General features: G+C 40.9%; 1 protein-coding gene and 2 pseudogenes across 3 annotated transcripts in view; all 3 read left to right on the top strand.

Moving 5' to 3' along the window:
• Positions 1-4,341: 4,341 nt before the first annotated feature.
• The window catches only part of PI4K2B (phosphatidylinositol 4-kinase type 2 beta), a 37,592-nt gene continuing 27,943 nt past the window's right edge, over positions 4,342-13,990 (top strand). For 2 of the 3 annotated variants that reach the window (XM_035293943.3, XM_002745938.6), the window contains exon 1: positions 4,342-4,752. In XM_035293943.3, coding sequence (XP_035149834.3) covers positions 4,491-4,752 — 262 coding nt within the window. In that variant the 5' untranslated portion in view covers positions 4,342-4,490. Of the gene's footprint in view, positions 5,186-13,990 lie in introns of all 3 variants that reach the window. The other variant, XM_008993520.6, reaches the window with a different exon arrangement.
• LOC118152422 (U2 spliceosomal RNA) lies at positions 11,921-12,015 on the top strand (annotated as a pseudogene).
• On the top strand, positions 13,170-13,263 carry LOC118152423 (U2 spliceosomal RNA; annotated as a pseudogene).

Genomic DNA, 13,990 nt, shown 5'->3' with positions numbered 1-13,990 from the left:
TTGTAAAGAAAATTATACCAAAAACATCATGGTTAAACTATTGGAAAGCAGAGAAAATCAAAGAACCAAAGAACCAGACAAAATCTTAAAGGTGGCTAGAGAAAATGATATAGTACAGTTGAGTGTGTAAGTGAAGGGTTATGATTCAGAAACAATGAAGGCCAGAAGACAATGGAATGACATTTTTACGGTTGAACTTGGATGGGTAAGGATAGCAATATCAACCCAGAAGCCTGTATCCAGAGGATATAGTATTTGAAAATGATGATAAAATAAAGACAATTTCTGATAAATTAAAACTTAAATTTATTACCAGTGTATTAGTCCATTTTCATGCTGCAGATAAGGACCTGAGACTGGGCAATTAACAAAAGAAAGAGGTTTATTGGACTTACAGTTTCACATGGCTGGGGAGGCCTCACAATCACTGTGGAAGGCAAGGATGGGCAAGTCATATCTTATATGGATGACAGCAGGCAAAGAGAGCTTGCACAGGGAAACTACCGTTTTTAAAACCAGCAGATGTTGTGAGACTCACCATCACAAGAACAGCACTGGAAAGACCTGCCCCCATGACTCAATCACCTCCAACCTCCCACAACACATGGGAATTCAAGGTGAGATTCGGTGGGGGACACAACCAAACACAATTGATATCGGGTGGGGATATCAACCAGCAAATCTGCTTTATAGAATGTTTTGAAAAATTCTTTAAAGGGAATGGAAATGATACTAGATAGAAACTCCAATCTACAAAAGGAAGGAAGAACACTGGAAGTTGTAACTATGTGAGTAAATATAAATGACTTTAAATTGTTTTCTTAATTTCTCTAAAAAAGCAATTAAGGCAAAATTTATTCACTGTATTTAAATATATAGGTCTAGTATACATGACAGCAATAACATAAAGGATGGGCATAAATGGAATGATATTTTTGCTAAGTTCTTACCTCATATGTCAAATAGTACAATGTGGACTTTTAGTACATTGAGATAATTTAAAGATGCATATTGAAAACCCTAGTGTAAGCACTAAAACTTAATATAAAGAAGTATAACAGAAAGCCAATGGTGGAATGAAAATGAAATAATCAGAATTATTGAATTAACACAAAAGACAGCAGGAAAGGAAGAATAGAAGAACAAAAAAGGTTGAAGCAAATGAAACACAAATTGCAAAATAACAGATCTCAATCCAACCATATCATTACTACATTAAATGTAAATTGACCCAAAACTCCAATTAAAAGGCAGGTACAGGCTAGGTGTGATGGCTCATGCCTGTAATCACAGCACTTTGGGAGGCTGAGGTGGGCGGATCATCTGAGGTCAGGAGTTCAAGACCAGCCCGGCCAGTGTGCTGAAACCCTGTCTCTACTGAAAAATATAAAAAGTAGCTAGGCATGGTGGTGGATGCCTATAATTCCAGCTACTCAGGAGGCTGAGGCAGGAGAATTGCTTGAACCCAGGAGCGGAGGTTGCAGTGAGCCAAGATCACACCATTGCACTCCAGCCTGTGCAATGAGCAAAACGGCATCTCAAAATAAATAAATAAATAAAAATAAAAGGCAGGTATTATCAGACTGGATTTTAGAAAATCAAGAACCAACTGTAAGCTATCTATAGGAGATACATACACTTTTGTGTGTGTGTGTTTCCACACACAACATTGATAAGATACATATACCTCAAATATAAAGACATATCTGGGTCAAGTTGGTGTTTAAAAAAAGAAAAGATGTATAAAGACACAAGTTAATTGAAAAGAATGGAAACTGATTTATACAGCAAATAGCCCAAGAAGGATAGGGTAGTTATATTGACATCAGACAAAATATATCTCAACCCAAGAATATTAATAGAGATAAGGAGGAAAGTTTATAGTCCTAATTTTAAAAAAACGGTGAAATCAGTATGACATAAAAACCTAACTGAAGATTTAAAAATCCTATGTATGCACCTAATAACACAACTTCAAAATACACAAAGCAAAAAACTCACCAAATTAAAAGAAGAAATAGACAAATTTGCAATCATAGATTGTAATACTCCTTTTTGTAAATAATAGAACTAAACAAAAAGAATTCATAAGGATAAAACTAATCTGAACAACACTATCAATATTTAACTGAATTGATATTTATATTAATGGAATCAATGGACAGTTACAGAACTATTCAGTTGCAAAATACACATTCTTTTTATTATATATATGTATGTAGTTTTTCAGTCTCTACTATTTGAATCAGAAATATATTCCTCTTAAAGTGCACATGAAATATTTACCAAGGTAGATAAGAAGACAGGCTATGAAATGAGTTTCAGTCAATTTCCAAAGACTGAAATCTTAGGTTGGTTGCAATGGCTCACACCTGTAAAACCCCAGCACTTTTGAAGGCCAAGGTAGGAGCATTGCTTGAGCTCAGGAGTTTGAGACCAGGCTGGGTAACAGTAAGACCACATCTCTACTAAAAAAATAAAAATTACTTACTAAAAATATATATATCTAAGAAAGCTCCTAAATATTTGGAAATTAAACAACACACTTCAACAAGTGGCTTGTCAACCAAAATGAGAGACTGAGGTAAAAGTCTCAGACAAATGAGGTTTGTTGAGCCAGAGTTTGAGAGCATACCCAGGAAAAGCACACTGTGGCCTGTGCTCTCCCAGAGAGGCCCGGAGGCTCAGTATTTACACATTTCTTTAAAGGGGAGAAGGCATCAAGGAAGAGGGTTGTTGGTGCTGAGGCACATGGTTACATTTTTGCTAGATTTTAATTAGTGCCCAGTAACTCTATGCTATGCATAAGATAAGGTGAACATTCAAAGAAAATGGAGTAAAAGAATTATGCAGAAATCTCAGGTGAAGGAATGATTGATCTTATCCTTGTTTTGCATCTGGGAAGATAAGCTTGTAATTGAAATCATCAGTGTGAAAGACTTTAGTTATTTGATTTAGGTTGCAGATGTAGTTACAATCGATATGTCCTTGTTTTAAGGAAGGATATACATCTTGAAATAAGGGCCAATAAATAATTTATTTATGATCAATTTGTTGAGGATAGTCATCCTGAGGCTGAGATGCATGAGGCCTTTTTTTTTTTTTTTTGCATTTTGGGGAGGGTCTGGCTAATGTATAAAATTTTTATACAACGATGCAAGTAACAGGTATTCCTTTGTAAAAAGAATTGTAGTGTTGGATGACTTCAGTCTCCAGGCTTTACTCTCCCTTTGACATAACAAGTTGGGGTGGGGGTGGTTCTGAGATTTTTATTTTCCTTTACAGGGTCAAAGGGGAAATCATAAATTAAAAACTATTTTCAGCTGAAGGAAAACGAAAGCACAGTATACAAAAATTAGCAGGCCAGGCAAGGTGGCTTATGCTTGTAATCCCAGTGCTTTGGGATGCCAAAGCAGGATGACTGTTTGAGACCCAACCTGGGCAACAGTGAGACCCTGTCTCTACAAAATTATCAGGGTGTAGTAGTGCACACCTGTAGTTCGAGCTACTGTGTCTTCTACAGTTTAAAGGTGGGTGAATCCCTTAAGCTCAGGAGGTTGAGGCTGCAGGGAGCTACCTATGACTATGTCACAGCACTCCAGCCTGGATAACACAGCAAGATGCTGTCTCTAAACAAAAAAAAAAGTAGACTGCAGCTAAAGCAGTGCTTAGAGGGCAATTTATAGCCTTAAATACTTGCATTGGAAAAGCAGAAAGATCCAGAATCAATCATCTTCAACTCTAAGCAATTAGAAAAAGAAGAGGAAATCAAACCTCAAGTGAGTAATAAAGAGCAAAATAAAGCAATGAACTAGATAACAGAAAATTAATGAACTAGAGAACAGAAAACAAAACATGACGTTTTGAAAAGATTTAAAAATTGTTAAACTTCTAGCTAGATTAGTCAGAAAAAAAGAGAAAGGGAGAACATACAAACTGTCACTATCAAAAATCTCTGAACAAAGACAAAGTCCCTGCCCTCCCGGACGTCTAGTGGAGGAAAGAAATGTCATACAACTAAATCTATAGTTAAAGATTATGGTAAACTCTAAGAGAATTCTGTCGTGGAGTGAGAGGCCGCTTTTGGTTGCAGGAGGGCACCTCTTTAGAAATTACTAAGTTTCCCGCCCTCCACTGAGAGTACCGCGAGCTCTGCCCAGCTTCTCCTCGCGCTCCCGGAGGCAGGTGGAGGCCCCGCCCCACCTGGCCCATCAAAAGTCCCGCCCCCTGTTTACTCCCACACGCCCCCCGCCGCGGCCAAGGGCCCTTCTACGCAGGCGCAGGGGTGGCGCCCGGCGGAGGCACGAGGTGGGGCGTAGCGGCCGTGGAGCAGGGCGGGGCAATCGCTGGGCGGGCACCAAGCAGCCTGGATCGTTAGTGAGGTGGCGTCCGTCCTGCCCGGTCTCTCCTGTTCCCGGTCATGCAGAGCCCAGACTCGGGCACCTGGCTGCTCTGATCTGGTCTCGGCGCGGAGGGAGCAGAGGGAGTCCATGGCGGATCCCTCCGAGCCTGGCCGGCTGGCGTCCGCGGACGACGGGAGCCCGGAGGAGAACGGAGAGCGGGAGCCGCTTCTGCCGCGGATCGCCTGGGCCCACCCGCGGAGAGGAGCCCCAGGCAGCGCCGTGAGGCTGCTGGACGCCGCCGGGGAGGAGGGCGAGGCCGGTGATGAGGAGATACCGCTCCCGCCAGGGGACATGGGTGTCTCCCGGAGTTCGCCCGCTGACCTGGACCGGAGCCACCCTTCGGGTTCAGGTGCGAACCGGCCCTGCCCCACTCCCCGGGCCCCGGGGTGGCTGCCCCGGCTGCCCGGCTCTGACCTGTCTCCCACGTGCGTGCTGGCCCAAGTGGACGGGCTTTCCCCGCTTTCTGGGGAGACCGCGGGCACCTCGCTTGCTCGCTCTTTCTCCAGGAGCCCCCTTTCCTAAGGCCAGTGACTGTCCTTAAACCGATTCTTTAGTGCTCCCTGCAAAGTGAGTCTAAACTTCTAGAATCAGACACTGGGGAGAACTTAACGCTGTAAAATGTCGTCAGTCACTGCTCAAGTTTGGACTTGACTTTGGAATTAAGAACCTTGAACTCTCGGGAAAGTTCCCGGAGTGGTGAACTTGCAAAGTGGATGACAGGAGAGAGATGAACAGCAAGAATATCCAGTTGCCACTGGGGCACGTTTCAAAACCTTTTCCTGGTAAATGTTATTGTGACGTTAGCCACAGGGGGCAAAAGCAGTTGAAAGTCTGTTCCTGCTGACAGTTTCTCTTTCTTAATTTACTTCTATTACATAAGAAAACCAAACGAAAAACCTCTCTTCACTATTAAGCGGACTGATACCCTCGGGTGAAACAGGACAATTGAAACGATGTTGAAAGTTAGTTAAATTTAGGTATGCTGCGCAGGCCTGGATATTTGTAGATAAAGGGAGTTTTTCTGGCTTGTTGAGTGGAGTTAGACTGACGTGATGGAAATGGCAGAGACTTGTAAAACTCCCAGCTAGAGGTGAGACAGACGTGTGTGTAAAAGGGAGATGGTAACACCTCTCCGCTGGTTGTGAGGATGGATTAAATGAGATGGTGTGCACCCCGTTTGGTTTGTCGCTTCGCACACGACAACTTAAAAGCCATAGAAAATGGAAGTTTCATTAACACTGCTAAGTTTTTCCTGGAGTTGTTAGAAGTTAAATGTACTGTTAGTGGTACACTAATGTGTCCTGTAGAGTTTAAAGAATTTTGGATAGAATCGGTCATTCAAGTTCTAGTAGAAGTTACATTCAGACATATTCTAGAGTAAATAAATCGGAGAAGTTCAAGGGGAGCCATTTGTCTGATTGTTTAAGCTTTAACCAGCATCTCTGACGTGCATTTCTGTTCCATTGTAATATCAGATGATGGATGCATTGATGTTTAACCAAACAACGTCAAGCTGGAACCAGGTGACAAATGGGCCTGCATTCGCCTAGTTACATTGGCAATTTGGGCATATATTACTTAGAATTTAGTCTGTAAAATAGCTAGTTTGCCTTTTCCTTCCCATTACCTTGTGTAGCTACTAAATTCTTAAGAGCCTAAAGGCTTCAGAATGCTCTTGTTCTGTGAAAGTGAGGTATTTTGTAAACAAATAGTATTAAGGCTAGAAAAAAGTCAAAGTGAGAGACCAACGAGATGGCAGGCCTGTAATCCCATCCCGGCATTTTGGTAGGTGTAGGCAGGAGAATAGCTTGAGGCCAGGAGTTCGAGAGCCGCCTGGGCAACAAAGCGACACCCCCATCTGTATAAAAAATAAGTAGAAAAGAACACAACCACAAAAAGTCAAAGTGGGGATATAGTGTTAGAATACAAATGGATTCTTAGAATTCCTACCTTTTTTTGAAAGTAGTATCTTACCTATATCACAGCTTACAATTTGCTAAGACCTTTTTTAAAAAATATTTTATTCTCATGTGGCTGCTGTGTGGCTCATGCCTGTGAGCACTTTGTGAGGCCTAGGTGGGTGGATCATTTGAGGTCAGGAGTTTGAGATTAGCCTGGCCAACATGGTAAAACCCTTCCTCTACTAAAAATACAAAAATTAGCTGGGCATGTTGGCAAGTACCTGTAGTTCCAGCTACTCAGGAAGCTGAGGCAGGAGAATTGCTTGAACCGGAGAGGCAGAGGTTGTAGTGAGCAGAGATTGCTCCACTGCACTCCAGCCTGGGTGACAGAGTGAGACTTTGTCTCAAAAACAAATTTTTTTTTATTCCCACAACAGCACAGCAAGTTAGTTGTTATTCGCCCTTATCCTTGTTACAAGGATTCAAAATTAATAAACTGGTAAGGACTGGTAGCTCATAGGACTTCAGAGATAAATGGTTTGCCTGAAGTCAAATATCCAGGAAGTGGTAAATCAGGAGGAAACCTGCCCTTTTTTCGTTTTGCCATGGGTCCATAAGTGTTAGAAAATAATTGTGTCTTTGGTTATTTTGGAGGTTTTACCTTTAATGGGACTTTAATTTCTGTGAAAACTGTTTAAAAAAATTTTAAAGACTAAAATGTTCATGATTGAGTAATTTAACTCCATTTTTAAGTTTAGTTATTTTTTAAATGACTCCATTAACTTCATTTGTCCTTTACCATCTGATTTCCATGAAACTACTTCTCTGCTTCCAAGAAGTTTTTGCCTTTAGATTAATATGAACATCATTTATGACGCTTAACTCTTTTGTTTACATACACAAGAGGTTTATGTTCTTTAGTCAGTGGAAGAATGTCATATGTCTGTTACCTTTAACAAGGCATTTAACAAAGTCTACAAACAGCGTAAACCAGAGTGTTAGTGGATTGATCAGTGTCAAAGTGGAAGGATTAGTGCATTCCCTGTTCTAGTTATTTTAATCAGTGAATTGGGTAGTAATGATGATAGCTGATGCCTACATAGCAGATAAATGTGCTGGGTATAGTTCTATATGCTTCATATATATTCATAACCAACCCTGTGATATGAGTACTCTTTTTTTTTTTTTTGGCGGTTGGAGAGGGCAGCAGGGGGACAGAGTTTCACTCTTGTTACTGCCCAGGCTGGAGTGCAATAGCATGATCTCGGCTCACTGCAACCTTTACTTTCTGGGTTCTAGCAATTCTCCTGCCTCAGCCTCCCAAATAGCTGGGATTACAGGCATGCACCACCATGCCCAGCTAATTTCGTATTTTTAGTAGAAACGAGGTTTCACCATGTTAGCCAGGCTGGTCTCAAACTCTTGACCTCAGGTGATCCACCCGCCTCGGCCTCCCAAAGTGCTGGGATTATAGGTGTGAGCCACCACAGCTGACCTTGTTCTCATTTTCAGAAAGTACAGAGAGAGGCTGAGCATGATGGTTTAGGCCTGTAATCCCGAGACTTTGGGAGACCTCTTTGATGCACACCTGTAATCCAAGCTATTTCAGGAGACTGAGGTAGGATTGCTTGAACCCATGAGTTTCAGGTTACAGTGAGCTATAATTGCACCCCTGTACTCCAGCCTGTGTTACAAAGCAAGACCCTGTCTCAAAAGAAAAAAGAAACACAAAGAAGTGAAGTGACTTCTCCAAGGTCCCAGTTAATACAAACCAGGAGCACCTAGCTTCTGTTAATGCAACAGAAAACAGTGTTAGAATTCACAAAGAGCTGCCAAAGTAAAAGAAAATGTGAATTTGTAAGTCATTTAATGATTCATGGTGGCTTATAAATATGTGAACAGAATAAGAAAATCATATTAAAGGAAGAAAGATGAGAAGAAGATGGAGCCTGGAATGAGTATACAAAATGCACCTCAGTTACTTAATGCAGGCAACTCACAAATTTGACCTTTTTTTTTTTTAAGCTGGAGTCTCACTCTGCCACCCAGGCTGGAGTGCAGTGGTATGATACTGGCTCACTGCAACCTCAGCCTCCCTGGTTCAAGTGATTCTTCTGTCTCAGCCTCCCAAGTAGCTGGGATTACTAGCACCCACCACCATGCCTGGCTGATTTTTGTATATTTAGTAGATATGGGGTTTCACCATGTTGGCAAAGCTGGTTTTGTACTCCTGACCTCAGGTGATCTGCCCGCCTCGGCCTCCCAAAGTGCTGGGATTACAGGCGTGAGCCACCACACCTGGCCCAAAAATTTGATTTTTAAGATTCCTGAGCAGCTAACTTAAGAGAAAACACAAACACGGGGTCTATAAAGTTAAAATAAACTGGTTATTTGAGCCAAAACAGAATGGACAAAGGCTAGCCTGTCACATAGTCTCTTGGTGAATGCTGTATGCTGAACAATATCTGTGATAAAAGTGATTAGTTTCATAGAGATGGTTCTTATAACTTTTCTGAAGCCCATTTCAGTAGAAATAGTTTTAACTGTGGGTGCTATCTGTATTGTCTCGTGTAGGTTCAAGATACTGATAATCTGGTTTAATTTAGAGGAATGTTTTAGCAGAGGAGATGTTCCATGTGTTTTGACTGTTTTCCATAAGTGAGAGAGCTTTTGAAAGACAGTGAGTGGTGGTGTGTTGGAGAGTATTTCTCAACCAATGCATAAAATACAGATGTCATTTTCAATTCATTGCAGACATGCATCATTCATCAAATATTTTGAGGGCCTACTGGCTGCCAGTGGAAATCAAGGCTTTGGGGAAGCAATAGGGACCTGTACTAGGTGGATGCCTGTTCACCTGCCCTGTCCCCTCACAGCTACAGCCTATGGAGGAAACAAACAGTCCTAACAGACTGTGTATATGTGCTTGGATGGGGAAAGCTGTGCATTGAGGTATGGAGCCATGCCCTAGATGTAGAGGCCAGGGAATAGTTACAGGAAGCGGCATCCAATTCAAGACCTGAAGGATGAATAGCTCCAAAAGCCCTGAGGCTGGGTTCAGTTCACCAAATTTGTGAACACCTAAAGTTTTTTATTTGTTCGTTTTTTGAAACAGGATCTTATTCTGACACCCAGGCTGAGTGCAGTGATACGATCACGACTCACTGCAGCCTCGAACTCCTGGGCACAAGTGATCCTCCCACCTCAGCCTCCTGCATAGCTGGGACTACAGGTACATGCCACTATACCTAGTTAATTTTTATTTTTTGTAGAGATGGGGTCTCACTATGTTGCCCAGGCTGGTCTTGAACTCCTGGACTCAAGTGATCCTCCTGCCTCAGTCTCCCAAAGTGCTGGGATTACAGGCATGAGCCACTGCACCCTGCCAGTGAACGTCTACGTTTTTCTAGAAAATATTCTGGTTAGTGGGTAAGATGTGGTAAAGATGGGTAGGTTTAGGTTTATAGTTCTAATCCTCAAGAGAGAAAGAGTTCATTTGGATTTATTTATTTGAAATAGAAACTTAATGAGTTACTTGCCTACTTCATACATACTTCAATTATGCTAAATAAAAAAGGTTATACAACAAGTTCTCTTAACCCATTTTTAGTTTCTGCATTTTAAAGGACCAGTAATAGCCTGGTCCTTTAAAGTGTGGCCAAGGGGATAGTTTGTTAATTTTTCAAAGGAATTTATTGAAGGCTTACTATGTGCCAGGACCTGTTCTAGGCACTTGGGATACATCAGAAAATGTATCCCAGAAGAGATCCAACAAAAAATATCTCTTCTTGGAACGTAGGTCATTTTGTTTCAGCATCCTAAGTGTGAATGAGAATTAGTGACAGGAAGGAAGTGTGGCAGATTTATCAGAAGCGCATGGGTGAAAGTTCAGAGGGTGAGCTGCACACATGCAAAAAGCTCGGAGCTTGAACAGGACTGGGCCTTGACTAGAAGGTCACCACCTCTTCTTAGAGGTCACCCAAAGGGGGGTACATAGAGGTAAAATTGAGATTCTCCTCAGAACATGAATTTGAGTATCCATACTTTATTCCTTAAAGGGGTAACAATAATTTTAATTGAAAAAAAAAAAAAAAAAAAGAAAGAAAATGTAGCTAATCATGCTCTCAGCTACTAAAAAACCAAATGAGAACAAACCTTCAGACCAGATCATCCACAGCCCATCCAGCTTGAAGCAGTGGAATGCCTGATGCCTTGGGGAGGGTGCTTCAAGGTGAACTTATTACCAACATACATTTAAGTAATTAGAATGAAGGCCAGGAGCTGTGGCTTCTGCCTGCAATCCTAACACTTTGGGAGGCTGAAGTGGGAGGATCACCTGAGCCCAGGAGTTTGAGATCAGTCTGGGCAACCTAGTGAGGCACTGTCTCTACAAAAAACTTTAAAAAATTGGGCATTGTGATGCACACTTGTGATCCTGGTTACTCAGGAGCTGAGGTGGGAAGATTCCTTGAACTGAGAGATTGGGGCTGTAGTAAGCTGTGATCATGCCACTGCACTCCAGCCTGGGTGACAGTGAGACCCTGTATCAAATTTTTTTAAAAAAAGATCACAGAATGTAATTGTCAGTTACGAATCAGTTAAGGAAAAATTATCATCTACTAAAAATGAGTTTCTTTGAATTTAGAATAGTTTATATGTGACCTTTTTTTTGGACAGAAATTAGTAGGACCAGCTATTTTTAAAGTGCCTTTCTAGATTTTGGTGGTAAATCTAGGCCATTTTCAAATAACAATGCCCATTTTACTGTGGGGAAGATATTATCCCATTTATCCAAAAGAGGTGCTCAACAGGGCAGAAACAAAGAGAAGGAAATGAGAAGATCCTGGCTTTTTTCACAGGAATGTTTCTGATTAATCTGATTTTGGTTGAAACTGAATTATTAAGTATTCTGAGGATGACTGTGGGCTCAATGAGAGCAACAAAGGCAGAGTCTATGATGAACTGATAAAACATAACCCATAAACCAATTTGGCAACATTTAATAGTAATAATGTCAAGGTCTGCACGTTGTGTCCAAAAGAACTCAAGTACAGATTGAAGAGACCAAGAGTGGTCTAAGAGTTTGGCCCTTTCCATATTAATTAGTAGTATGACAGGACTCCTAAATAACTAATGCTTTATTACAGGGCTTCTTATTTTGAAATAGTGTCAAGACCGGGAGGTATCCCTATTCTCTGCAGTGGTTTATGTGGTTTCAGCAATCCTGTTTTAAGGAGGCACATTGAAATACTGCGGCGTGAAATGGGAGGGCAACTAGGATGCTGAAAACCTGAAAAAACTCCCATATGAAAGGAGGTGGAGAACAGAGAAGATTTAAAGGAACATGAATTGATCTTCAACTTTTTGGAGGGCTTATTACTGGGAATAAAGGAATAAGTAGATTTGTTTTGCTCTAAATGGTAAGTCCAAGACAGAGAGTAAAACTGCAGGAGACCTGAGCAAGGTTGAAATAAATAACTTCAAGTTCATTTTTTTTAAGAACCTATGAAACCCTGACCTAGAGGAAATACCTAGGGCCTTTCAGAAGGTGGGGATTAGGAGGAGGGAGAGGATAAGGAAAAATAACTAATGGGTACTAGGCTTAATACCTGGGTGATTACTTCTTGGTCTTTTGGCTATGATCAAGTACAGTATCTCTTCTTATCAGTATAATACCTGGGTGATGAAATAATCTGTACAACAAACCCCCAAGACACAAGTTTACCTATGCATGTCCTTGGCAACCACTAATGATAATGATTACTGGCACATTCATTTTCTCAAATAAATGTTAGTGCCCAGTAAATATTGATCCCTCTTCCAAGTAAACAAGAAAGACAGAGTTCCTCCCTTCATTCTTAAGTATTTTCAAGGAAAAGATAAAATGATTTGAAAAATTTATCAACTGTAGACATGGCTAAAATACTTGGATTTTTATTCCTTTGAATGGGTTAAATATACCCACTAGCCTTTTTTATAGTATTTTTCTTATCACAAACTTTAAATAGTGATTTAATTTTTAAATTATAAATGGAACTTTTTTTAGACTAGAGACAAGTTCTTGCTGTGTTGCTTAGACTGGTCATGAACTCCTGGGCTCTTGTGATCCTCCCGCCTAGGTCTTCCAAAGTGCTGGGATTACATGCCCAACCTCTTAGCACAACTTTTTAGAAAGTAATAAATAATGGTTTTATTTCTGTCTGAATTAAGATAAATTTTAAATTAAAGAAAGTGGATCATTGATCTTGAATATTCTTAACACGTATACCATTGAAATGACTTCTAAATTAAAATGTGAATAGCCTTTGATTTGTCTGCCACCTTAAATGATTAGTTATTAATTCATCCAGCAAGTGTTTATTAAGTGCTTTTATGTTCTAGGAACTGTGTAAGTTCTGGGGATACAGCCGTGAAATCCTTGTCTTGGTGTTTCCTGAGTTTCTGGAGCATCCAAAATAAATACACAGATGAGGTGATAAGTGCTAAATGGAAAAACAAAGTGGAAGTTAGAGATTGGGTCAGGGTCTTGGGGGGCATAAGGACTTGGACTAATTGTGAGATGGGAAATAATTGGGCTGCTTGGTTCAAAAGAGTGACATGAAATGTTTTCAGAGCCATAAGAAAGAACGAGATTATGTTCTTTGCAAGTACATGAATGGAGCAGGAGGCCATTTTCCTTAGCAAAGTAACACAGGAACAGAAAACCAAATATCACATGTTCTCACTAATAAGTGGGAACTAAATGATGAGAATGCATGGACACATAGAGGGGAACAACGTACAATGCCTTTCAGAAGGTGGAGGGTAGGAGGAGAGAGAGGGTCAGGAATGTAACTAATGGGTACTAGGCTTAATACCTGGGTGATTGGCTTCTCGCTCTTTTGGCTAAGATCAAGTGTAGTACGTGTTCTTATCAGTTTAATACCTGGGTGATGAAATAATCTGTACAACAACCCCCCAAGACACAAGTTTACCTATGTAACCTGAACTTGTACCTCTCAACTTAAAAGTTACAGAGAAAAAGGATTACTAGCTTCTCTGTTAGGTATAGAGAGGCCATGGGTTGAGAGAGGGAGACCACTTAGGAGGCTCTTAGAATAATCGAGGTGAGAGCTGATAGTAACCTGAATCATGTGGAAGGAATGGAGGTGGCAAGAGGTGGTTGGATTCTGGGTATTTATTTAAGGTAGAACCAATATGGCTTGCTGATTGGATGTAGAGGGTGAGAGTGTGAGATCATGGATGATTATAAGGTTTTTGGCCTAAGTAACTAGAAGATTTGGAGGTGCCAGCAATAGGGAAACATAGGGATGAAGCCTTTGGAAGGTATAGTAAAGGTGAGGTGTGGAGTTTTGGGTAGTAAAGTTTGAGATATCTGTTAAGCATCCAAGTAGAGATGTTGAAGTAGAGACTTAGGGCAGAAGTCCAGGCTTGAGTTACAAATCTGGGAGTCATCAGTGTTGGTAATGGAGAGAAGAGGACCATGAGCTGAAACTGGGCCATTCCAAAGTTAAGTAGTGGGTAGATAAATGCAGTGCCAGGGCTAGTCAGAGTTTTTGTGATTGCTTATTTTTTTCTTTCTTTTTTTCTTTTTTGAGACAGTCTCACTCTTTCACTAGGCTGGAGTGCAGTGGGGTGATCTTGGCTCACTGCAGCCTCTGCCTCTGGGGTTCAGGTGATTCTCCT

Source organism: Callithrix jacchus, chromosome 3, assembly GCF_049354715.1.
Source record: "Callithrix jacchus isolate 240 chromosome 3, calJac240_pri, whole genome shotgun sequence".
In the NCBI taxonomy this organism is placed as follows: domain Eukaryota; kingdom Metazoa; phylum Chordata; class Mammalia; order Primates; family Cebidae; genus Callithrix; species Callithrix jacchus.
The sequence above is the reverse complement of the archived record's forward strand: the minus strand, read 5'-3'. Positions and strand labels throughout refer to the sequence as shown.